We start from the raw sequence: 25,649 nt of genomic DNA on the forward strand, positions 1-25,649 counted from the left end.
GTTTCGCTCCGACATCTTAAAACATCTGGAACCGGGCGTCGGCAGTGTCAGGGGGGCCTTCGCTTCTTCTCAAAACGCTCTCGTATCTTTTTGTATAATCCCCCCCGAATCCCTGACGGATGTGAGAAAAAAGGGGCCGAGATTAAATCTTGTTGGGTGACGCAAGGTGTGTTTTTCTTTTCTTTTTTTGTTCTCTTGTAAAAAGACAGATGTTGTTGTAACATTGCGACTTGTTGTGCGAGATCCAAGCGCCTCTTCCGAGCGTGACTCATCCGTCTAGCTTGTTTACTGCAAAACAATAATAACCAAACGACCGACTCCAAATCAACTATTTGAACGCAAATTGGACTCCAATCTCCACCGGGTGGATAAAAATGTCCTGGAATAATTTCAACAACATCAAAGAGCTAATGGAAAATTTCTTGTTACGATTACAAGACAAAGATGACTTTGGAAATATAAATGCTTGGTGGACTGGATTACAAAAAATAAAAACATTTTAGCATCTAATACTTAGCAGGATCAATCCAATTAATAAAGTAATACTTTTAAATCGTATTATTTAGGAGTACCGATACTTTGACCGATACCGTTTTTAAGACACGGGTTCTCGTAGAGGCTGCCGATACCAGCCGCCGATAGTTAAGGCCTTTGCCTTAAATCAGACATGGAGTGTTCCTCAGCAGTAGTTGGCGCTATTTTGGGGCACATCGATCAATCATCATGCCATCGTGCGCTTCCCAATTCCATCTTGGTTCTGCGTGGCTAAAAGACACTGGAACCTGAAGCGGTGCACGTATAGAGGGAAATGGAGAAACAGGATCCTTCCACGGGGGAATAGCCCAAAATAAACCCCCTCTGTTCTCTCTCGTTCTCTTGTGTAAATAAGATAGCGCAGCGGGCCCAGCGCGCCGCGGGAATCGGCCAATCGGCTCGTGTAAACATCAGCCATTGACTTTTGGCAGGCCGGTGGGCCGCTCGGCTTTTCGGAGGCCGGCTTGTGCACTGGAATTCATAAATAAATCACTTTTTTTTTTTTTCTTTCTGGGAGGATTATGTGTCTGCAAATCTCTCGTCCTGCCGGCCATCTCCCCGGAAAAAAAATAGCCAAATAGCCTCCAAGCGCCGCCGTACAGGAAATGAGCCCCGCTCGCAGGGTTGGAGCTGAGTCGCTGTTTTGCGACGCCACCTTGCCATCATCGCCAATGTGCGGTAATCATGGCACACAATAATTCATCGTCTGACAATCGCAAAACAGCCCCTCAAACATCATCGTCCAAATAACCAATTAGTTTGCCGGTTGCATTTATTTATTTATTTATTTATTTATTTATTTATTTATTTATTTATTTATTTATTTATTTATTTATTTATTTATTTATTTATTTATTTATTTATTTATTTATTTATTTATTTATTTATTTATTTATTTATTTATTTATTTATTTATTTATTTATTTATTTATCTTTTTTTAAGTTGACTTTTGGTCTTGCGTGTGATGTCGTGCTTTTGTTTTGGTTTTGCGTCACACGCCCTTTAATTTCTCCTTTGCACCAAATAATTCACAGCCGTGAAGGATTTAGTGCAGAGGAAGGTGATTCACTACCGGGTGACTCACGCAGCACCTCCAAATGTCCAAAGAATTTCTTGAACAAAATATTCTAAACTCACTCCAACTTTTATGTTTTGAGTGGAAGTCAGACACGGATAGGTTTTTTTTTCATGAATGACTTCACAAATGCATTGCATGTTGACAAAAAAAAGTCACCACCCCTTTTTCCTCCTCCGCTTCTTTAGGTCTCTTTCGGGAAACGCAGTCGATGATTCACGATTTAAAAAAAACACACACACACGTACACACAAGCTTATGACACGCTTGATCTTGGCCTCCTCTGGTTTTGATTTGTAGCCATTCAGGAGCCCCACCCCCCCCTTTAAGCCCACCCTCAATGGCTTGCAGCTGGATGTTCTCCTGGGTGAGGAGGAAGAGGAGGAGGAGGAAGGCTCGGCTGGCAGCAAGCCTCGACTTGCTCAATACCGCCCCTCCCTTCCCTGTCTTTATTTATTTAATTAGTGGAAAAAGCCATAAAGTTGAACTGTTTAATTTGTGGCTGATGTCCAGTGTCTTTAATGACCACACAAGGTTAGGAGGTGAGGAACGCAAGCGCTCCCAAAAGACGCTTGGGAAGCCAAATAAGTCATCCTAAAATACCCTCTCACGTTTCCTCCGCAAATATTTCTTCCTTGCAGATGCCAAAACAGCCCTGTTGAAATCAGCCTCCAACAGATCAAGGTCAATATGCAGCGCTTTCTTTTTATAAATCTTTGTTTACATTTTCAAATGATCACTCGGACAACATTTAATCTCGACCTTTCCCGTTATCTCTTTGAGCGCAGCACTTTTTGCGCTTGTGGCGAGCGGCTAACTCGAAATGCTTCGCAAAGTCTTTCTTTTCAGGGTAACACTTGCGTACCCACTTTTTCCCGAACATTCAGCAGAATAGTGGAAGAGGGTCGGCCGTGGCAACTGACTAAGAAGCGGGACAAAGGACAAACGGAAAACAAATTGGAGACGGGTGAGGCTTCGTTGCCTTTGTGTCATTGTGCGAAACTTTGAAAACTCAACGTTGAGCCTAAAGAGATTGCTATGGCTAGCTAAAAAAAAAAAAAATGCGCCAAACTTGAAATAAACCACATTGTCGCACCTTCAATATGTGTTTTGCGGGATCATCAATTGCCTTTAATTGTCTCAAAAGTCAACAGTGTGTCAGGTGAGCTTTAGACAGGCCAACATGAGTTTTTAAGTGAGCCTACATTGGCATAAAGGCGCTTAGTTGACTTTGTGTGTGTGTGTGTGTGTGTGTGCGTGTGCGTGTGTTTACCTTGCAAGAGTGACGGTGATGACAGTCTGATGTCATCGAGGTCAGGGTTGAAAGCGGGGAGGGAGGGACTGAGGGGGCCTGCAGCCTGCCGACGGGAGGACGTGACGCTTTGTTACTCCTCATGAACACTGTGTGTGTACGTGCGTGTGTGTATGTGCAAGGAAATCAGCTGACGTTCGATGGAAGGCGCTTTGTGTCTTTGTAATTAGAACGGCGATGAAGAAACTTGTTTGACACCTTGCACAATGATGTGACTTCTGCGTTTGAGCCATGTGTTTAGTTTATGCAAGGCCCTAATAAAGGCCCAAATCGGCAAAAAAGGGATCGCTAAAAAATCCACTCTGGTCCCGTTTATTGAGGCCGTCAGAAGGATCAATGACACACTCTGTTATCTGCAAGTCACACAGCATACCATTGAATCAATCGCGTCGATTAGATAGCGTGGTTGCTTGTGATGCAACGTTTGAGCACTTAGTCACATGGCCGCCGCTCAAACGACCGGCCTTAAGTGAACTTGTTTTTACAAGCTTCTTTTGATTTTTGTTGTTTTTTTTACAGACATCATCTGCCTCTCCTCGTTAAACAAATATGTAGGTTAGCCCCCACAATAGACCGGGTGTGCGACTGTGTTCACACATTTCTAACGGTGTCCTCAGGCAAACCGTTGGAGCTCACTCAGGTGAACTCGCTCAGGTTGTTTTAATCGGTGCACAGTCAAAAGTTAATTTTCAAGAGATAAAGTCTAAGATTGAATTTGTATGTACTTTAAAGGAAAGTCATATATTGGCTGAAATGGATCCTCGTCGCATGTTTTTGAAAAATGTTCAAAATATTTTTGTGGATCGTTGCACTTTAGAGAAAATAAATCTAAGAAAAGCCATATTTTTGAGAAAAGTAGTATTCACAAATTTGTTTTATTTTAAATTTTTTTTTGCATTTTTCTAAGGCAAAAAAATCCAATTAAAAATAGATATTAAAAAGGAGTATATTGTAAATGAAAAAAATAGTCCTTGTTTATGAGAATTTTTTTTTTAAAAATAAAAGATTAAAAAAAAAAGTCAAGGTCTGAGAAAAATATCTGACATATTTCATTTTAAAAAGTTGTACAATTAATGGCAAAGGTTATGTTTATAAATTTTGGTCCCCGATTGACTGACGAGTCATTAGTCAACTAGGCTAGAGCACTTCTACTCTCCTCTTCTGGATGAACTTGGTCAGGCATTGGTGACAAGGGACAGGTGTTGGTCCTACCGGTTGCTCTGTCTTCAGAGGTCAGAAGGTTAATGGAGCAAAGTGGCGCCGTGCGGCCCTGCCACAAATCCTGCCAGGATTTGGTAAACAGCAAAGCTGTCACTGCAGATTAATACACTGAGGAGTCAGAACAGGCCCACGGTGGGTTCGGAGGAGGGGGGGGGGGGGGGTAATGGCCCCCAAGTCAGCCATGAAAGTGTCTGTCTTCCCCATTATTCCCTCCCTCATCTCCAAAGATATGAAGCGCCGGAGAAGCCCAACCGTTGGCTCTCCTCTGCAGGGGATCTTTGGGGATTCTTTTTCGTGTCGCCAAAGAGGCCCGACTGTTGGGGGAAGGAGGTTGGGGGGGCGTAAGGGATGCTCCCAAAGTAATGAAAGTCTATCGACAGCGCATCCGCAAATTGTGGTTGGCTCCAATCCAATCTCGGGGCTCAATTTTCAGCCTGTGAATACTTTGTTTGGGATTGGGCTGTAACATCTCAAAGTTCAAAATGTGACTCATTTCCGGCTGCACTTGAGCTCCTTGACTGCATGATTTGAACGCAGGCAAACAAAGAGACGAGTGTGAGTCAAAATGGCAACAGACCTCCGCTTTCACTTCCTTTGCCCTTGCGACATTGGTGGCCTTTAGTAACCTCTCGCTCGCCTCACATCACATGTGGAAAAAAAAATCCAATCATCCTTCAAAGCAAATTTGGCATTTTCTTGTGTGCTTTTAGTGAGGTAGTCTGGGGCACGCAAGAAAAAATAATAATTCTCGAACGTATATATATTTTTGGGGTTATTTTCCCGCCCCCTCCTCGAAGCAGGTGCTAGGAAGATTCTTGAGGCACGCTGGTGGAATCATTTCAGGCCCGAATGATGGCAACCTTCAGGCAAGCCTGTGCGTCCCTTCATGGAGTCTGTCAGATCAATATTTTCTATAGCAAGTGACTGATCTCCCACCCCTCCCATTTCCCTCTGCTCCTCAATAGGCCGATGCATCCATACAAGTCTGGATCCTCACAGGGTTTCCATTGTCCCCTGATCTGGCCCTCTCCCAAGAACACAGCCAGAAAAATTTAGCGCCATCTCATCTTTTCTTTTGCTCAGCTCATCCCCTCCTTCCTTTTCTTCCTCTCGCCTGCGGTTATTTACTCGCCATTGAGAGAGATCTGCAGAGGGCGGGGTGAGCGGTGTGTGCTTGCTGAATCACGAATGTTGAGCGGAGGTACTTTTATAGTTGAGTGACAAGCATTCACACAGAACACAGCACATTCTGGGCTCCAACTTTCAATTGTCAAAATAATTCCACGATCGGAAATAATGGAGGGGGGGGGGGGGGGGTGTAAATCCAACTCTGTGTCACTGCTGTGCTGTGTTGCTGCTCCCAGTCCATGTTTTGTGTTTTCTTGGAGGACTCTTCCAGTCCTCACTTCACTGCAGCCTTCCATGTTTCTGGTGCCCACAGTCTCCATTTTGCTGCAACCTAAAAAATATCCCGGCCCAGGTTCACTCCCAAAGCGAAACCATCTTTTTTATTCTTTTTCTTAAAAAATGCCATCCCGTCGTCAGCCCTGCTTCCCGGCTGTGCGGGGCGAGGTCTGTAAATCCCGGCCCCTCAGAGTGAGCAAGTGAGCGTCGGGCCCCGGAGAAAATAAATCTGTCCGGGGATCACGGTGAGTTCAGCCAAGCCGCAACTCTCCCGCTCGCTCTCCTCTTCGCTTCGATCTCATAGCCGTCACTCGGCAGATCGCAAAATCCAACGCCGCTGATGTCTTCAACGACGCTTGCTCGAGTGATGTCATCGATAGCAAACGTGGGAAGCGAGTGGGATGGTCGCCTCTAAGCATACGTTGTGAGTCTTCAGAGAGTCGTCCAGTTTCTCCGGGTTTGATTCATCCAGAAACCAGAACACTCCCCTTCAACTCAAAGCAAGATTCAAATACAACTCAAAAGTTGCTAAAAGTCGTTGCTCAGTAACTTAGCGTCAACATTTTAACTGAACCTACGATGGTGTCTGGTCTGCCTTCATTCTTGCTCCCTCAACGTCAAGAGTTCTGGACCAGTTAAGTGGAATTAGATCATTTACAGAAGTGGGTGGGAACATTCAAAAGTACATTCTTTTTCATAAAATGTCCTTTTTAAAATAAATCTAATTCGCTGTGAAATGCTGAAGTGAGGTAGAATGGCCGTGTTGAGGCTTGGCCGCTCGTTTCAGCTCTCAGGAGATGCTGTCATCATTGGTCATTTGCGATGATGCAAGTGTTGCTGGGAAAAAATATACGCACATAGGCCAAAAACAAACGTCCTGCCTCCTGTGGATGAGCAGCAAGAGGGTGTCTGACGGGTGGACGGTGTCATCGTGAGTGTGTTGACAAATCCTTGCCTCTGATCTGGCTGTTTATCAGGAATGGACAGATAGTTTTGAGAAGGAGGAGGAGGAGAAGGAGGATAGACGCTCACTGAGTACTTCCAGACACTGGAAATTTCTCCCCAATCCAAAATGGACCAGAGTGCAAAAGGGGTGTGAGGCCCACCACGACAAACACTATCAAACAGGCTTGAGCCCATTTGCTAATCCAACCGGCGCTAATTTCACCTCGCATCCTCCGATGGTGAATGCCCGACTGTGTTGGGCCTGGCGTGGCCCCTTGACCCGCGTTCATTCCCCCCCCCCCCCAGCACGCAAGAGGCCCCCCCTAATCAGCTCATTGGGAGCAGATCAATGGCACTGATGACAAGAGCCCGAGCCCGGATTGCGGCCCAAATGAGGTCCAAACAAAACGCCCTTATTAAGCGATGGCCTTGGAGCAAATAACCCCCACCCAAACCCCCGGGTGAAAAGGTCAGGAAGTTGGTGACCCGAGGCGGGGGCGGTTAGGAGGTGTCCGAGGTGGAGAGGGCGGCGGAGGTCGAGAGGGGGGAGGGGACGGGAGGGGGGGGACGTCTCTGGTGACCCTGCTGGTGGGCCAGCTGAACAAACAGGCAAGAGGGGAACAAGGCCGGACTTGAGAAGCGCGAGCCGTGCGGGGCCGCCTTTCAGAAGAGCCCGAACAGAACGACGCACATACCAGAGTGCCACTGAACCCACACACACGCGCACACACAGAGTTGTAAACAAGCCTGTGGAGGAGTCGCACATGCGTGCGCAGAAAGTTCGGTGTCACAATGTTCTCACGGGGCCATCCAACGACATCCATCCAGTGTCAGAGAAGAATTGAAAGAACAAGACATCCATTATTGTCGTTGGTGACGACATCATCAAACTTCAGACACCCTGAAAATTGACCATACGACAATATTTAAAGTTTTGCAGCTGTGAAAATAGCTTTTTCTGCATTTCATAACAAAAACAATTACGGGTCAAAAACAACTTTGTGACTTGTTTTGGAGCAAATACTGTAACAACCAAGATCCACCAGACCCCCACCGGCAGGGACTTCCTTCACTTGACAAGAAGAAGAAGAAGAAGAAGGCCTCTTGTGGCCGTCTGTCTTCAATCAGCCCACCAAAACACGAGCCCCCCCCACCACCACCACCACCCTCCGCCCTTCTAATCCGCACCACATGGATGACAAAACCGGGAGGAATTACCGGGAAATGATTTGGACTGGAACTAAAGCTGTGCAGAAACACGCACTCCATGCTTTTTGCCCCCCCAACGTCCATTGTTTGTCCATCTTCTAAGTCATCCACGCCGAGACCTGATACCTGGGCACATTTGTCACTCGTGTTTACGTCTAGGACGGGGCGCTAACCCCCAGGGGGGTGGGTGCGGGGTTGAGTGTGGGGGCGGGGCGGGGGTGACCGAGCCTCAGGAAACACAAGTTTTATCGCATCCCTCAGAGAGTCAGCAGAATATTCATTTCAAGTCGGAGAACGACAACATAGCTCTGAATTTATACAATGTGTGCACCGTCTGGGCTGATATTGGAAATTCTGACGTGGGACATCATGAAATATTTTGAAAAGCTCTCAAGTGGCTGTTCGTCAACGGCATGAAATGTTTTAAAAAGCGCTCATGCTGAGCATTTCAAAATCTTTTCAAAAGCTCTCATGTAGGCTATGATTAAGAAATTAACACATTTGTCTTGTGTTAATATTCAATGGGAAAACTAACATGGACATGATTCCTTCATTCATTCGTTCATTCATTCATTTATTTATGTTTTTTTTTTATGTATGTATTTATGTATTTATTTTAAAAGCTGGTTCTCATGAGGACATTATTAAACAATTGCATGCTTCTGTGAGCAACATTATTAAACGTTTAAATAAAACAATCTGAATTGTATTGGAAAAAAATAATGACAAAAATAAAATATAAATATCAAACTACGAGTATTCTGAGGAAATGTTCCTTCTTTCTGTTCAGCAAAACAAAAAAGTGCCAAATGTGTGGTTTCATTTCCAGTTCTGCAGTTCAAACTAAGTGAAAAGGAAGTCAAATGCAGGCCTCTGTCATCATGGTTACGTGCTTATTGACAAGAGGCTGGTTGGGGGGGGGGGGGGGTCTTAAGAAAAGCCAGCGTTGCTTGTCTTGGACGGATGAGCCGGCAATGACCTCAAAACCATCACAAGCTGTGCAAGCATAACAAAAGTGGCGCCTGGAAGACACAAAGCCACAAAGTCTCAGTTGATTAGCGATGATGCTAACCGTGACTGCTGATTGCCTTTCGCGCAGAACAACCGCACCCGCGTGAAAGCGGCCACCAATGCAAAATGTTTGAAATTTCCAAATGAATTGAAATTTCCAGGTCGACTTTGTCCCACCACTTCCGACACAGACTTCGGCATGCATTCCAGCACAGTGGAGAACCAGATCAAAGTCTGTGTTTGGATATGTGTGTGTGGGTGTGCGTGTGCGTGTGTGTGTGTGTGCGTGTGTGTGTGTGTGTGTGTGTGTGTGTGTGTGTGTGTGTGTGTGTGTGTGTGTGTGGGCGGGGGGGCGACCACCTCCACCTAAACACGGGGATCTCCTTACCACAAACAAAGAGGCTGCGGCGGAACAGGGGCTGTATTTGTCACGGAAAACATGTAACCTGGGCGGAAAACGTAGAGCCAAAAACATTCAATAACTCTTAATTACAAACTATGCTCACTTTTTATTTTTCAAAACAAGACACACACTGGAGTGCACGTAACATTGCCTGACGTCATGGGCTGCCGGATAAAAAGTTTCTGAGTATGATTCAGGCTATATGCTAAGCTAATAACTTATTAACTAAAATTGTGACATTCTTTTCTCGCCCCACCATAAAGCTAAAGAAAAAGCATCTCATTTAAGTTATGTGTGACTCGTTAATGGCAACATGTGTTGATAATTTGAGATATAATAACTTGATAAAACATTTTGTGTATTGTGATTTTTTTAGCTGTTAGCACGCAGAGGCTGACCTCCTTTGCGGGCATCACCTAAGGAGTCCATCACAGAGCACAAGTGACTCCTAGTGGAAGTAAGGAGAACTACACCACGTTGTGACTTGGATTTAGTTTTAGGGCTGTTGTTGTTTGTTGTTCAATAATGTGGAATTATCATTTATTTCTTTCCAATTAGGCTGAAATATTAAAATTTTTTCTACCTTTTATTTTTTAGGATTTTGTTTTTAGAACTGTCATTCCATGTTCCTCAAATTACCCGAACTATTTCATTTAATCATTTAGGGATTAACACAAAAAGACGGGCGGATGAAGTGCACTGATTTCTGGAACATAACCTCGAGATAAATGAGTGGCATACTAGACTGTATTTTGTTTTTAAACAACACAGTGCTATCTTTTTTTCATAAAAACGCATACGTAAAAAAATTGGTGCACATCTGCGATCCAGATGTGTACTGTTCTACATGCTACCCGGCTCAGGATGTTTTGGATTCCTGTCCGGGGAACATGTGGGCCGGGCCGGATCGGCCTCCGTTGGGATCCCGAGCTGAAGATGTTTACCTCCCAGTGTTGAGGGGGGGGCTCGGGCACGTCCGCTGTTGTGCTAACTCAGGCCAGATGTGCAGGAGCTGAATCAGGTGTTGGGAGGAAAAAAATAATTTTTTGTATGCAGCATTTGGACACTTCCACCCTGGGCACCCCTTTGATGGACTGCGAGCGCTCAAGATTAACTTAGACCTCCAAGTCTTTTCGGGGTAACATGGTTTCTGATCGCAGTTCTCACGAGAAACGTCCTACTGTTGACCCGCCTTGTCCACAGCTGGCCAAGTCCGAACTGATTTCTAGCGGACGCAGTCTGCCACCTGCTCCTGCGCGTTCCTGGACCCTCTTGGGATGCTTTAACACACACATAACTGACACAGGACGGGGGGGCCTCCATTGTCTTCCAATAAGGCTTGAGAACCAGGACGCCCTCCGAGCCTTCAGTCCGGTTGACCGGACAGCGAGGGGATATCGACTGACCGTGGGGGTGGGTGGCGGCTTTGATCACGACGGCCGTTGCTGAATGGGACGTGGCATTGGAGGGCGAGGGTCCGGCTGGGGGTTGCCACGCTGGTGAGAGTGCTGGATTGTCTTGGGCCCCTTCTGCCGCTTACCCTCACCAAAAGGTTGATGGCGAGGTTGCAACCTTTCGCCCGCTTGGTCGATGGGGGTGGGGGGGCTGGTTGTTAGTGCAGGCGTGGACAGAGGATGATCTAGGGAGGGGTTAATACAGGCCCAAATCATTCTTTAATATTGCCCATCTAATATTATACAAGATGGAAATTTGCGACATATGTTTCTACGTGTTGCGCCACTGTTTTTGTTCAAATATCTTCTGCTTATAGGGTTGTAACAGCTATGTATTTAAACGCACAACCTGTTCTTGACTGTTTTGTCTTTGGACAGAGGAAGTAAAAGATAAATGTTTCCTAAGGACATTTGTTTAAATGAGTTTATCAATAAGAAAACATGCTTTTATTACTTTACTACTTAGAAATTTACTTTTGTTTTGCAATTTGCTGAGATGGTTGACTGACATTTTTTTTTTTCAACTGGTTTTCAACGGTTAGTTTGTTCTGTTCATCTTGCTCTTTCTGCTCTGGCGGCCTCTGGTGCTCAACTTGAAACTGACGGATGTTTCCCATGTTGTCCAGTAGAGAGCAGCATAGGATAGAAGATAACTACACACAGGATAATACAATAACTGAATTATTCAATATATCTGAAATATATTTTCAACGATATCGAGTAGGATATTTGACAAGCACCCAGATGACTTTTTTGTTAAAAGTGTTTTATGGCGGAAAAAAGGCCTGAGTGTTTCTTTCGTCACCCCCCCCCAAGCTAACAGGACTTGTTAACTCCCTTTTGCTTCTCTTTTCCCTTTCAGCTTCCTCCGTGTGTGGTCCACTTTGACGAGCAGCACCACAATGAAAAACCGCAGCAAAGGTCAGCCCGCTTCCTCTCCTCCTCCTCATCTTTAGACAGCAAACTTGTGAGAGTCTCTTGGTGACACCACTTTTTTTTTCCTTTATGGAAGGACACGTGTAAAGGACATTAAAGGAGGTTAGCGTGCGTCTGCACGTGTGTGTGTATGTCTGCGTGTGTATAACTCATGGTGAGATGTGGTTGCGTGTGAATCAAGCTTCTGACAGAAGCGTTGCAGGCTGATGCTTAAATCACAAAGTCCACCAAGCGATGACTGCTGAGCTGACCAATATATGAACACAAATGGTGCAGCTACACATGTAGACATTCAATAAGACAGTTCTCACAGTGATATTCTTTATCCTTGGTGAGCCGATACTGATGCATAGATACTGTACAGATGCGCATGTGCAGTCGTCGGCGTTAACCTACATAACGTCGCACGGGTAATTGCGTTGAACTGTAACCGTCCGCGGTTTGCGGGTGAAACAAAGTGTGTGTTTACATCCCGTGGGAGCAGCCAGCCTCTCATGCAATATCCTAGAGTGGGAGGGGAGGGGCCAAGACCGAGAAGAAGAGGGTGAGGGGTAACTCCTTGCAGAAACCTGATGCCGCTTCGGGCACTTTAAAGGAGGAAGATGGTCCTCTCATTGAAGGCCGGGAGGAGCGTGTGTGTGCGTGTGAGTGTGTGACTGCATGTGTGCTTGCACGCGGCGGGCTCACACAGTCAGCAGAGCACGGCCAGGCAGGAGCTGCTTCAGGAAGAAGGAGAATGAATGAATGAGTGGACGAAGGAGATCGCTGTGGACGCCGTGAGCGTGGCCCTGTGGGTGGAGTCGACCAGCAAAAAGGTAAAAAAAATAACAGAAAAGAAATATTTTCTCACAGGTCAGTTTGCTACCGGTGTGTTGCACATGCTCAGTGTATATTTCTTGTGGCCGTGGAAATAAGAGTTCAGAACTTTTGGACAGATTCTTCGCGTGCTTATTGTAGCGTTTAATTGTTTTTCTATGCAGCACGCCCCAATAAAACAAGATTCTTTTCTTGCGTGTTTACACCTCACAAGAGAGGAATGTCAAGGGGCCAGTAGGTTTTTGGCCAAAGCCTGTCATTATTAACCTAGAAAGAGATGCATGCTGGGAAAGGTGCAACGAGCGGCAGGTCACGGAGGTGACGGAACAGATAAGAAAAACGGGAAGAAATAGAATATACTCAGTATTTTTTAATGGCTTGCGTTCTAATAATTGGTCGTGAAATTAAACAACAAGCAAGTTTCATTCATTCCTGTTTATTTCTTAAATCATTTATTTTCATTAAAACATGTCAATAATCCATTTCGGCCCGACAACAAACGGCACATTTTTTTTATTGTGATTTATGTTTTGTGAATATTTGTCACTTTTTGGACAAATCCAAATATATACTGTATATATCATCATGAAAAAAAATGAAAAGCATCTAAATGTTTCACCTTTCCGCATTTCATATTACAATCTTCTCAAAAACAATCTGACTTTGTTTTGTCCCTTGGAGGCCAAAATGTAGTTTTGCACATGTGCCGTGGTGACCCACATCTGCAGCCTCCGAGGCCTCGGGCGGGATCGGGGGTGATGCGAGGCGGGATGTGGGAACGTCTGCTAGGGATGATGTCATCTCCAGCAACTAATCACTGACATCAGCGCAGCTGCAAGCTCGGCAGCGTGTCGTCGCTTGTACGTGTGTACAGGCGTGTCTGTTTTAAATAAGTGTGTGTCTATTGTCACATTTTCTGCCTTTTTATGGATCATTGGGAATTTGTCAGCCAAGTTAGCATCTCAGTACATGTACGGAATTAGCCGGTAATTCTCCGTTATTATTTTGACCTCTTTTCTGGAACTCCAATCTGTCTGTCTGTCTGGCTGGCTGGCTGCAGCCATCCGAGGCAACCTCCTCCTGTGGATCCTCCCATCCTCTCTGGGTGGCCCGACGCAAATCCAGATCCCTGGAAGCTCAAATGTAAAGTGTACACCAACTCGAGTAATGTAGCATGCCCACGTGTCAAATGTTTGTTGATACACGGCACAGTCGGCAAAAGCGACGCTCCTCACTTCCAAGGTGGCCTTTGGGGCAGCTCAGCTTGACTTTTCCACTCAGTGGAAAGTTTACTCTGGCGTTTGGCTCAAGTTCCGACACCCTTGCGATTGCTCAGGCCATTTGTTTTCTTGAGGTTGTCATCGAGGATGTCCAACGTGGCAAATGGGGCCTTCTGTGATGTGACAACCTTTGTAATCCAAGATGTGTTGTTTTTGTTGTCAGAATTTTTTTTTTTTTATCAAAAAATGGTTTCAACTGGAGACATCTCAGTTTACTACCCAACCAAACAAATATCATATTGTTGATTCAACGAAAGCACACAACTTTGCGTTAGAAATGCCCTTCCTAAGCCCTTATACCAGTGGTGTAAATAGAAGAATGATCAGCTGCTGACTCTAAAGTTGAGTAAATATAAAGATGAGAAGTTGATTGTCGTCTGTGAGTTTTCCTAAACTTCGCTGACTGTATACGCTCAAGAACGATTAGTTTTCCGTTCCTCCCCAAGTGCACGGCTTTACGTCAAAGCCGCCAGCCAGTCGAGCACCAAGTGGTCATCTCGGGTCCAAAAGTCTCCGCATGCATGACTTCTGTAATTTGTACGGCCAAAGCCTGCATTTACGAGCGGGCTAATTGCAGGGAGCACTTTCGACCGCCGGACTTTGAACGTCTCGTCTGTCGCACTCGCTTTTCTGTCTGTTACTGCTTAACTTTTCTTTGGTTTTCGCCACGTTTGGCTTTGTCATGCTTTGTTTTATATTGAGGTTGAAGTTTGGTAGCCATGCCTATAATGAGTAGGACCCACAAAAAAGTCTCCAAAAGCCATGCGTGAAAAAAATAACGAGGACACAGCCATTTTGCTTTGAAGTCGCAATTTTTAACATATAAAGGCTTCTTCTAAAATCAAAGTCAGCCCCTGAATTCTGTTTCACAAAGCATCATGAAATCCGGTAGCCATGTCTTTTATGAAAAAAAAAGCCTCCGGAAGCGCTAGCCTGCTATAGCTAGCTCATATTTGTAGCAAGCTAGGTAACCATACTTCACGTTGCTAAGTGAACAAAAAGTCTTCATTCTGATATCACAAAAGGCCTTAAACCTTCTCAACTGGCTTCCTTCATGTGTCCTTTTCTTTGATGTAAAAGAAAAACAAATGAAGTGCCCCATCAGTTTCCTGCTCCAAGGCCTTTGTCCATTCATCCTCAAACATTCTTGCCTCTTTTCTCTGTGCCCCCACACCCCCACTTGCCCTCTTATGGGACTGTCATGCAGAAAGACACCATTGTGCCAGACCGGAGCAGCATCCAGTTTCAGCCCTGCCTTGTAATTAAGAAGGGATTGCATGTGGAAGGGAGGTTTGGGGGTTAGTAGGCAGAGCTGACCCGCTTTGGCCTGGGAGACAGTGAAGCCGGCTCCCCCCGCTGACACAACCTCCCTACTGAGGTTTTGTGTGTGGCCACACGAGGCGAGGGAATGGAAAGAAAGTTTCGAGCTTCACTCCATCCAGCTGTTTTGTTCATTTGCGCTCGTTTCCCGTGCGGTGTGTGTCACAGGGAGGAAGTTTTTCAAATTTATCCGCCACACTTTTTTTTTGCTCACTGAATCACCAGGATGGAAGTGAAATGACTCTCGTCTTGGAAATGAAAACAGACTCTAAGTGTCCCGTGACTTCACCCAAGGAGGTCTGCGAAAAACAGCATCTTGCGCAATACAAACAGACCGAATGACCTGAAAAAAAAGTCAACTGTCATAAACAGCAATGAGGGCAGTGGCTCCTCTTGCCAGTTCTTCACCATAACCGCCACCTTGCACAATAGAAATAAACACAGCTCTCGCGCTCTCGTTTCAGTCCGAGAAAATCGTGGACATGGCTGACGTGATGGAGAGCGGCAGCGGCGGCGGTGTCGCGGGAGCTCCCGGCGTGGATTGGCAGAAGCGCTGCGCGGCTCTGGAGATGCAGCTGCTGAGGTTCCGGATCCAAGCCGGTAAAATCCGGGAGCTGCTGGGCGAGAAGGTACAAGAGACAGAAAGACTTCTCGGCTTGTATTTGGATGGAATTATGTTAATAAATTTAACAAAAACTATTTGCAAGCTAAGATGTTATTTTCTGAACTATAGTAATGTATACATTTGAGAGGAACCCCAAAATAGCATGTATTACATTAATCCACAGATGAAAGAAACTCAGTCCGGCTCAACTTGAAGCCTTTTTTGTTTGTCCATCACGAGCAAGTCAAAACGGCGCACAGACCGCAGCAGCGCTTTTAATTGTGCACAAGGAAACGCTTAAAGCGCCTGAGTCAGCGATCATCTCAGCTAAACGCACAGCGTCCGGTCATAGTGTCTCACCGGAGGTTGGCTGCACGCTTTTAATATTCAACATCTGAGTCATGGTGGTGCTTCACCTCGAAAGTCAGGTGGGGAATACCAGCAAAGAAAACGCTGACTAAGGGAAATGCAAACTTTGCCCAGCTTGTATATTTAGTCGTCCTCTTTATTTTTATTTTACTTCATCAATGTTAAAAAAAAAGCAATTCCAATGTGTGTGTGTGGTGGTCTGCTGAGTGACGACCGTTGTGCCATGTTATTGCTTTTTTCTTCATCTTCATCTGGTCTCTGTTGCCAAGTTAGGAGTGTTTTACACATTGACCCACTTTGGTGTGGAAAAAAAAGAAGCGAGCTTAAGAGTGAGAGTGAAAAAAAAAAAAGTGACATGGAGTTTATCTCCCTAGGGAGCAAGGCAGAAGGCCATGTGAGGAGTTCGCTGAATAGAGCGATGACATTCTTACACACACATACACACACTCGCGCCGTAATTTGACTTTTATTTATAAATACACAACTTCCACGAGGATACATGACTGTAGTATATTTTGTGTTGTACAGTGAAGTATGACATAGTAGTGTGTGATATAGTTTGTGTGTCTGGAGCGTGTGTGTGTGTGCGCATTACAAAAAACTGTTAAACACTTATGAGGTCATTTTCACGTCTGTTGAACTTTCCCACACGCTTCCCAATGGAGAGAAAGAGGGTGGAGGGGGAATCGTGCTGGGTTTCTACCCCGACGCGGGAAACCATGGTAACGGACTCTTTTGTCTCGTTGACAGATGCAGGAGCTGGAGCAGCGGGCGATCGAGGCCGACCAACGAGCAGAGAGCGCCGAGAAACAGGTAGGACATCTTTTACCGAGCTTTTCAAAACAGCTCGCGAATTTATTTCATCTATCTCGGCCATCTCAGATCCACAACATGGAAGAAAAACTCAAGTCGTCAAACATCCATAGCTGCGAGTCCGAAAGCTTAGTGTACAGGAAGTACCAAGACCTGATGGCCCGGGTCCAAGCAAAAGATGCCACCATCAAGAAATTAGAGATCCAGCTGGAAAAGCAGGTCTTGGAGCCTCCCCATGGAGCCGTGCTTCACAAACCGAGGTCAACGCGTCCACGCGTAATGTCATGTTTTCTCTTTCTCCAGATCTTAGTCAGAGCCCAGGAGGCCAAAATAATTGAGGAGAAGGCTGCCAAGATTAAAGACTGGGTGAAGATGAAGCTCCAGGAGGTAAGTGAGAACGGCAGAGTCCCGCTCTGGACATGAGAGGTCGAGTTCTAAAGGCCCTGATTTATAAAGATTTTAAGCTGCTAAGTTGGCATCAGATGGAAATGGAAGTGTTAGTGGAGACCGCTCGGAGCAGGTCTAAGTTGTGGCGCAGAGGATGTAATGCCATTTCGGTGAATTTCATGGAGGTGCTTTGCTGCTTATATTTTGTAACTGTTTTCTCTCCAGATGGAGCAAGAGAACCAACACCTTAAACAGGCCAAGTCGAAGCAGACGGAGCAGATCGCGTTGCTGCAAGACAAACTACAAGGTCGGCAATAAGATCTCAGCCCTCGCTTTGTTTTGCCCGCAAAGCTGACGAGCGTCGTGTCGTCCCTCAGCTCTTTTAGAGAAAACGGCCACCAGTCCCGCCGGATCCCCAAAGTCTGAGCTCAGACTCGCACCTAAAAGCCCAGCGGTGCCTCGCTCACCCTCCACCAACAACCCCTTTCCCAATCCCGCCCAGTCGGGCGCCAGCATGACCTTACCCAAGATCCGGACACCACTCACCCCCAGGGACAGCATCCAGCTGGTGAAGAAGCATTTGAGCCAGCCCCAGCACAACCTGGATCGACTCCACCAGCTGGTCAGCATCGACATTATGACGCCCTCGTCCACTTGCTCCACCCTCACCACCAGCGCGTCGCCCGTCTCCCAGCCAGTCGAGGAAACGGACATTGACGACACGCTCCTGGACAGCATGGACGGCGTGGTAGAAGGATCCGAATCAGAGCGTGACGGAGTCCCCCATGTGGGTCTTGCAGAGGAACTGGAGAGACTGGATCCTGATGTTGTGAAACCACCGACGCCTCCCTTGCGTCGCTTCCCTTCCTGGGTAGGCAGATCAGTCAGCACTTTGCAGCTTGAAGTGGGCGTGATAATAGAACTGATTGACCCCCTGTAGGAAAGTCGAATCTATGCCGTGGCCAAGGCTGGAATGAGAGTATCTGAGGCATCACCTGGAGCCAGGTGCCAAGGTCGAGGTGAGTCCTAGCTCCTGATCAATGACTAATGTTTTTACAAACCCCCAAAATTCTTCAGAAAATACCGATAAAACGCTATTTTGCGTTACCGACGTGGGTCGGGTGGAAATGTGGAAAACATTATCGGAAAGAAATCCCTAAAAGTCAATATCTGGCGTGGCACGGCATATTTCCTGGGAGATAGCGGCCCCGTGGCCCCCCCTCTAGCTCTGCCAGTGAACCACTGGCAAGTTACTCAACCATCTGACGCACGACCTGCCGCTGTCCAAACTTTGTCAAGCAAACAGATCACTACCATGGGTGGCCGGCAAGTCACGCGTCATTCAGCAGCCAGTCCAGATCCGTCGTCAGGGCCTTTAATGTGACTTCCTGCGGCCTGGGAACTGACACACCTGTGCAGGTGTGGGCTCATCTTTGGCCGGGAGACGCTCCCTTCCTCAAAGGCAATGAGATAGCTACTTTGTAATCACGCTCGATGAAAGCAACAAGGCCTGGCTGTAATTAGGCTCCTCATTGCGACGTCCTTCCTTGTATTTAGCGGCTTGCGTGATCCCCGGCGAGGCTTGCCAGCGCTGCTGTTGGGCTTTATGCCAATGCTGACTTGGCACATTTGTTTTTTATTTTGTCCCAACTGGAGCCTGAAAATCAAATTCATTTCTGGCTGTCCTATTTCGATTTCATTTCAGTTTTGTGGTCCCCATTGACATCAGCATGCTTTATTTCCGATGGTAACAAAGAACAATCGAAAACTCATCTGTGGGTGATGTCACGTCACTGCCTACAAGCACACATGGTCGATATTCCCCTTCCGTAGGGTTATCTGTATAAAAGGCGCAGGTGGCGGATTAAAAGCTATTTTCTCTTCCAGACACAACAGAGCTGCGTATCACATTGAAGGGTGTTTACGGTGTTGCTTTATGTAAGCCACAGTCAGCTGCTTTGCGTCACATTTAAACCAGACAGACTTTAAAACTGCTGTTTATCTCGGCACACTGTCTGATTATGCTAAAAACAAATGTAGGGGATTTGTGATCAAAATTAAAATAGAAAAATCCACATTTGAAATGGCTTCAGGAAGTCAGCAATGAATCAGCCACTACAACAATTTTCTCTCTTCAGAAATGCAAATAAATTTGACATCTTAACTTGTCTTAACTTATCTTAACATCTCAAAAAACATTTGCGTATTTTATTATTTTTAATTAATTGAAGACAATTGTACATTTGAAACTTGACGGCTAAGAAAAACAATATTTTAGCATTAAAAACATCCATTGTGTCTATTGTTCTAATCAACTTTGATTCTCCTTCAGGTTCCATTTTGCCCCAGTGTCCAGCGGCCAGTCCTTTTGCGCAGTTGATTTACAAGAACATCAGCGTTCCGGTCTACACCACACTGAAAGGGGTGAGTCAGCCCTTCTGCCTTTTAATAGCACAAATAATTGACGTGTCAAACTGAATAGTGTGCCTCCATCTAGTGGCCAACAGTGGAATTACACCGAAAATAAAGGCTGAACTAAATAGTTACATTAACTATATTAGAATTATACAGAAAATACAGAGTTGTGGAAACTTGGAAATTTCAAAAAACTTCAGAGAAAATGTAATAATATTGTCACTTTTGCGTGTGCTTAGAAAGCCACTCAGATCAGCGCTGTGCCTCTGCGGGACAACGACGACTCGGGTTCAGAGGACGACAGCGGCTCCCTGGCCAGCTTGCGGACCTCTGTGCTGAGTCCAGACAAGCGGGCCGGCGTTCCCGGCAGCCCTCGTGCTGTCAAGAGAGGTACGAGGAGTCCTGCTTCACCACGCCGAGCGATGCATTTCATTGGACATTCCTTCCAGGTGTCTCCATGTCCTCCATCAGCTCGGAGAGCGACTACGCTATCCCGCCTGACGCCTGCTCCCTGGACAGCGACTACTCGGAACCAGAGCACAAAGTCCAGAGGACCTCTTCTTACTCTTGTGAGAGCACAGGGCCCGTGAGTATACTATCTTGTTATTCTTTCATTACTCAGTTTGGTGTCTTGCTACATGTCAACTACTCACGTGTTAGCATTCAGCAAAACACGTACTTGAATGATGTGTTGCGTTCAGGAGACGCTGGAGAAATCTGGCTACCTGTTGAAGATGAGCAGTCAGGTGAAGGCGTGGAAGCGGCGCTGGTTCATCCTCAGGAACGGCGAGATTCTCTACTACAAGACACCCGTGAGTAGGCATCTCTGCGTACTCAAAACCTTACTCAAGACCTTTCATATGAATATCTGCGCATGTGTGGCGCTTCTAGAGCGACGTCATCAGGAAACCTCAAGGTCAGATTGAGCTCAACTCGTCTTGCCGAATCGTCCGTGAAGAAGGAGCGCAAACCTTTCAAGTAAGCTTCCTCGCGCTACTTCGTTTCCGGATTGTGTACTGTACATTTGTTTGCATTTCGGTCCTGAGGTGCCCCAAAACATGCCACATTTTTTTCCCCTGACATTTTTTTAGTTGATCACAGAGAAAAAGACTTTCTACCTGACGGCGGATTCGCCTAACATCCTGGAGGAGTGGATCCGGGTCTTGCAGAACATCTTGAAAGTTCAGGCCAGCAGCCCAGTCAGCGTGGGGCCCACCTATGACAAGCCCACTGTGACAGGCTGGCTCACTAAGGTAAGCGCCACCACGATGCTGTACAATGCTTTTGAACGGGAAATAAATCCTTCATGCGCTCACATAGAAAAGTTGGGGGGAGAAAAAATGAAAATTGAAATGAAATTTATTTTTTCTTCTTTCTCCCCAGGTCAAACATGGGCGTTCCAAGCTGGTGTGGTGTTCTTTGGTCGGAAAGGTCTTCTACTACTATCGCAACCAAGAAGATAAAGTAAATGATAAGCACTTTATTTACAATTAAGCTAGTTAGCAACTAGCAAGCTAAGCTAACAGTCCTCAGTGACTAGAAATGGTGAAACTAACAGCAGCATATGGTTGGTTTTGAAATTGTAAGGGCCACGCTAGTTTGCTAACATGCTAACAATCTTTTGGCTAAACTTGTGTGGTTCTTGGGCAACTTGTGGTTGTTGGTCTTGAAAATGCTAAACTAGCTAGGAGTTAATATGCTAGGAGTATAATTTTATTGAGTTAAATCTTGAAATAATGGCGTCCACTTTTCAGCTGCCACTGGGCCAGCTGCAATTGCGCTCGGCGTCCGTCCAGGAAGTGGACCGCTCGTGCGACTCGGATGAGGACTACGAGGCAGGCCTTGGCGGCGGCTTCCTTTCGTCACATTGCACCCTGGTGGTGAAGCCCGGCGACCAGAGCCCCTCATACCTCCTCGTCGGCACCAAACAGGAAAAGGTCAGTTAGCCAATTCTAAGAAGCTTCCTAATGCTAACGCCGACTTCATGGACAGGATGCGTGGCTGTACCACTTGAGCGTGGCAGCGGGAAGCGGCGCCAACTTGAAGGTGGGCACAGAGTGCGAGCAGCTTATCGGTAGACTGTTGGATGCAGATGGAGACACAGGTGACTGACACGCAAATTGATAAGCTATCACATTGGAGGTTTGGGATTTTTTTTTCAGACTACAACCTTTGTAAATGTTTGGTCTTGTTCCATCAAATCTTCTTGAAGCCGAGCAAATCGCGTTGCTTCAGTAACACAAAATACTTTGCACAATTCTCACTTGTTGCTATAAATGGAGAGACGTTGAGTCAGCACCGAGCTATTTTGATGTGTGTGTCTAAAGCCGGTAGACGGTGTTAACAACCGTCTCTCACTCGCTCGTCGCATCAGCTGCTGAGTGTTGACGGCCGATTGTTGTTTTTGTTTTGTTTTCCCAGAAAGCAGCCTGTGGCAGAGTGATGCTTTGAGCTTCTCCAAGGAAGGTCTCCGCTCGCCGCTCACCACGCTGCCCTCGGACGCCCTACAGACGGAAGCTCTCAAGCTCTTCAAGGTCCAGTTTCTCACACATATCAATTATTATGTTCATCAAGTTAAAACACACAAAAAATATATAAAATCAATTCACAATACATATCAATAAAGCTGCTAATATATATATGTGTATGTATGTATGTATAGTTTTTCTATAGCAAGATACTCCTGCTAGAAAAATGGCTGCACTTTGCTGCTCCCTGCTGGAGGCAGCAATCCTTATTTCATCTTGCGTGTGCAGTCATGCCAGCTGTTCATCAACGTGCTGGTGGAGTCTCCGTGCGTGGACTACCACACGTCGTTGGCACAGAACGCCCTGCAAGTGTGCCTGTCGCACCAGGAGCTCCACAACGAGATGTTCTGCCAGCTCATCAAGCAGACCAACCGCCGCACGACGCACGACTACTCTGTCACGCAGGTTTGACGATTTATCGTCGCCATCTTCTTCTTCTCCTCCTCAGATATTCACCACTTTTGTTTGTTTTGTCAGTGCTGGCAGCTGCTGTCGTTGTGTGTGGCGCTCTTCCTCCCCCAGCAGCACTTCCTGTGGTACCTCAGGCAGCACCTGCACCGAAACGCTGACCCCAGGTGAGCCCGTCCTTCCTTTCGCCGCCATCCGATGGAAGCAACTCTGAGAGATTGTTCTACATTCCGTCCCCCCCGCTCGCAGTAGCGACGTGGGCAAGTACGCCGTGTACTGTCAGCGCTCAGTCGAGCGGACGCTGCGCAACGGCGAGCGGGAGGCCAGACCATCACGCATGGAGATCGTCTCCATCCTGCTGAGGAACCCCTACCACCATTCCCTGCCCTTCAGCATCCCGGTGCACTTTATGAACAACACGTACCAAGTTGTGGGTTTTGATGGCTCCACCACCGTGGACGAGTTCCTCAACACGCTGAACCAGAGGATCGGCATGCGGAGCCCGCAGCTGTCCGGCTTTGCGCTCTTTACCGACGACCCGTCCGGAAAAGACCTGGAGCACTGCTTGCTGCCCCCCGCTAAGGCATGCTCAACTTCCTGAAAATACAACAGCTTCAAATGGATCTTGTTAAACCACATTCTTTTCTTTTCTTCCAGATTTGCGATGTTATTTCCAAGTGGGAGCAGGCCCTGAAGGAGCAACACCCAGCGAAGAACGAGGGAACGCGGATTGTACGGTTGACTTACAAGAACAGGTAGCACATTTCCAATACAAAGGTTGTATCATGCACAGTGAATGCTATTGGTAACAAATTAATAGAATGTAATATGTTACAAAAGAAAGAAACTGAATTTATTTTGAATAAATACAAGTGAAAATGTTTTTTCTTTTTTTTTAAATTCATAGCTAAATAGAATCAAATTATATAATTTTCCAAGATAAGAAATATGTAGCTCTAGAATCTTGACCTTGCATCCAGTTGTGGATGTAAACATGGCTGTGGCATGGAAACAGAAGTTCCGAACCTTCAGGGTTGTGCCCTTCCCTCCCCTGCAGGCTTTGCTTCCGCTCTCAAGTCAAAGGCGAGACGGAGGGCGAGCGCCTCCTGTTGGCTTACCAGGTGAACGACAACGTGCAGCAGGGCTATTTCCCCGTCAACAAGGAACTGGCGCTGGAGGTGGCTGCCCTCATGGCGCAGGTACACCCATACTCATCACGTCTTTTTGAATGATGCCTGAATAAGGAAGAAACTTTTGGCAAATGATATTTTAAAGGTTGAGCACGGCGATCTGGAGCGAGCGCCCTCCTCACCCGCCTCCTCCCCTCAAGCCAAGTCTCAGTTGATGCTCCTGCAGGCATTAGAGCGCTTCTACCCCAAACGTTACAAACACAACTGCAGCGCCGAGCAGCTCAAGTCAGTCTGACACGTCACCGGATATTTCATTAACTACACCAATTTAAAATGAAATATATAACAATTGAGTAAAAGTAATAATCGCATTTAAGACTTTTTATACCAAGCATGCACATATTCTTAGTTATCAGTGATTTGTTTCCAGCTTTCCTCTCTGTGCCGGTTTAATAAATTAGTAGTCATGATTTGAGTGTGCATATCACAATGATGTTTTCAGGGAGCTGAGCGAGCGTCTGTCGGCCAAGTGGTCCGCGCTACGTGGCTGCAGCGCGACCGAGTGTGTGAGAATTTACCTGACGGTGGCGCGCAGGTCGCTGTTGTTTGGGGCCAAACTCTTCAACGTCAAGGTAGCGCTGGCACATACTTTTAAAACAAAACATTTTGGGTTTTGCTCACTTTTAACGTTTTTTTTTTTTTTTGCAGGCCGTGCCGCCCGCCCCTCACGAACAGGCCTGGGTGGCGGTCAACGAGGACGGGCTATGCGTGCTGGACTACGCTATGGTCACTTTCTAATATCAGGAAAATCACCAGCCCAACGGAGGAGCTCGCAAATTAACACCACTGTTTTTATTTCTATTTGTATATTAGCACACACTGTCCTCATACGCCTACCAGTCGATAATCACCTTTGGCGGCTGCTGTGACGACTTCATGGTGGTCGCCAGCCAGCAGAAGGAGCCGGGAGGCGAGACCAAGGGCGTGACCAAGCTGCTGTTCGCCATGACCAGACCAAAAGTAACCTGTTATGACGTAGACAGCGGCGCCGCTTCTAAACAATATCCGTGACAGCTTCTTTAACCGCCCTCAGATCCTGGAACTGACTCTGCTCATGGCCAGCTATATGAACCACCGGACCCCGGCTGCCCCTTGCGTCTCAAAGCAGCAGTGGGACGTCGACGCTCGCCACTTTCCCGCCATGAACTACACCACCCAGGTCCCCACGCTACTCTGACCACCGTGGCGAAGAGTGCCTCGCTCAAATTGCTTTTCTTTGTTTTTAACCAGATACCTAATGAAGATATGTCACAAAGGTACAATCATTAGGTAAGCTAGCTAGCTAGCTTGGATTAATTAACATTTTTCTCACTGCACGGTATCAACTTAGCTTGAAATTCTGATGCAAGAGTAGCTTCTATGAGGTACTATTTCTTTGTCTATGTTCTTTCTTGGTCACCCGTGGTATTGGGGGCTTAGACTGAAGAAAATTCTCAAAAACGCTAAACTTTTTGAATTAATGTTGTAATTTAAGAACACTTGTTTGTCAGTTACTGTTTGTGTGTCCCATGAAAATAAAGCGGTACAGTTGGCAAAATACACTCTCATTTTGTGTGTCCAGTTTCAGCTCAGTCATTTACAGATAGATGTACTTACAAAAAATGATGTCATCCACCTGACGCATTATCTTTTATGGAGTTTTATTTTCCACTGTCAGATGTTACACCAAAGAGTGATTTCTGTGCGATTTAGTTGGATTAGGGGGCCAAATTAACGTAGACATGAAAAACATTATCTATCCATGTGCGTTTGTTTATAGCATCCTGGTTTTCACATATAGCTTTAGAATAGAATAGATCTTTATTGTCACTGTCACACATGTACAATGAAATTTAAAAAGTGCCAACCGATCAGTGCAAAAATATTTAAATAAATAAATAAATAAATAAATAGAATAAAAAGATAAAAAATACAAGCTAAAAACCACACAGAAGAACATATTTTTCTTACTTTCAACTTGCCAGTGTTACGGCATGTAACCTTTTTTTTATTTTTTTTATTTCAAGAGACTACG

At 46.1% G+C, this 25,649-nt stretch overlaps 1 protein-coding gene across 5 annotated transcripts; it reads left to right on the forward strand.

Moving 5' to 3' along the window:
- Positions 1–2,249: 2,249 nt before the first annotated feature.
- Positions 2,250–25,165, forward strand: plekhh1 (pleckstrin homology domain containing, family H (with MyTH4 domain) member 1). Of its 5 annotated transcripts, XM_061300803.1 has the most exons (31): positions 2,250–2,577; positions 9,492–9,572; positions 11,432–11,490; positions 11,582–12,320; positions 15,386–15,550; positions 16,645–16,707; positions 16,777–16,926; positions 17,011–17,094; positions 17,320–17,401; positions 17,472–17,965; positions 18,035–18,113; positions 19,427–19,518; positions 19,749–19,899; positions 19,959–20,095; positions 20,211–20,321; positions 20,401–20,487; positions 20,601–20,762; positions 20,893–20,973; positions 21,264–21,446; positions 21,502–21,613; positions 21,931–22,043; positions 22,266–22,442; positions 22,515–22,612; positions 22,695–23,028; positions 23,103–23,200; positions 23,503–23,644; positions 23,721–23,860; positions 24,078–24,207; positions 24,284–24,361; positions 24,449–24,595; positions 24,669–25,165. In XM_061300803.1, the coding sequence occupies exons 4-31, from the start codon at positions 12,246–12,248 to the stop codon at positions 24,810–24,812; spliced, it is 3,909 nt and encodes a 1,302-aa protein (XP_061156787.1). In that variant the 5' UTR covers positions 2,250–2,577; positions 9,492–9,572; positions 11,432–11,490; positions 11,582–12,245; the 3' UTR covers positions 24,813–25,165. The 5 variants fall into 5 exon arrangements, with proteins under 5 accessions (XP_061156787.1, XP_061156788.1, XP_061156789.1 ...); XM_061300804.1 differs by having other exon boundaries at positions 11,432–12,320; XM_061300806.1 differs by lacking the exons at positions 2,250–2,577; positions 9,492–9,572 and adding an exon at positions 10,057–10,614.
- The last annotated feature ends 484 nt before the right edge of the window (positions 25,166–25,649 follow it).

The sequence above is a fragment of the Syngnathus typhle genome, linkage group LG16 (assembly GCF_033458585.1).
Source record: "Syngnathus typhle isolate RoL2023-S1 ecotype Sweden linkage group LG16, RoL_Styp_1.0, whole genome shotgun sequence".
NCBI classification, from domain to species: domain Eukaryota; kingdom Metazoa; phylum Chordata; class Actinopteri; order Syngnathiformes; family Syngnathidae; genus Syngnathus; species Syngnathus typhle.

Excerpts from the sequence above, each read along its gene's own strand:
- plekhh1 (XM_061300804.1), top strand. The coding sequence starts at position 12,246 with ATGAATGAGTGGACGAAGGAGATCGCTGTGGACGCCGTGAGCGTGGCC. Across the intron at positions 19,519-19,748 it reads TCTACACCACACTGAAAGGG|AAAGCCACTCAGATCAGCGC; the intron begins GTGAGTCAGCCC and ends GCGTGTGCTTAG. Across the intron at positions 24,596-24,668 it reads TCGCCATGACCAGACCAAAA|ATCCTGGAACTGACTCTGCT; the intron begins GTAACCTGTTAT and ends AACCGCCCTCAG.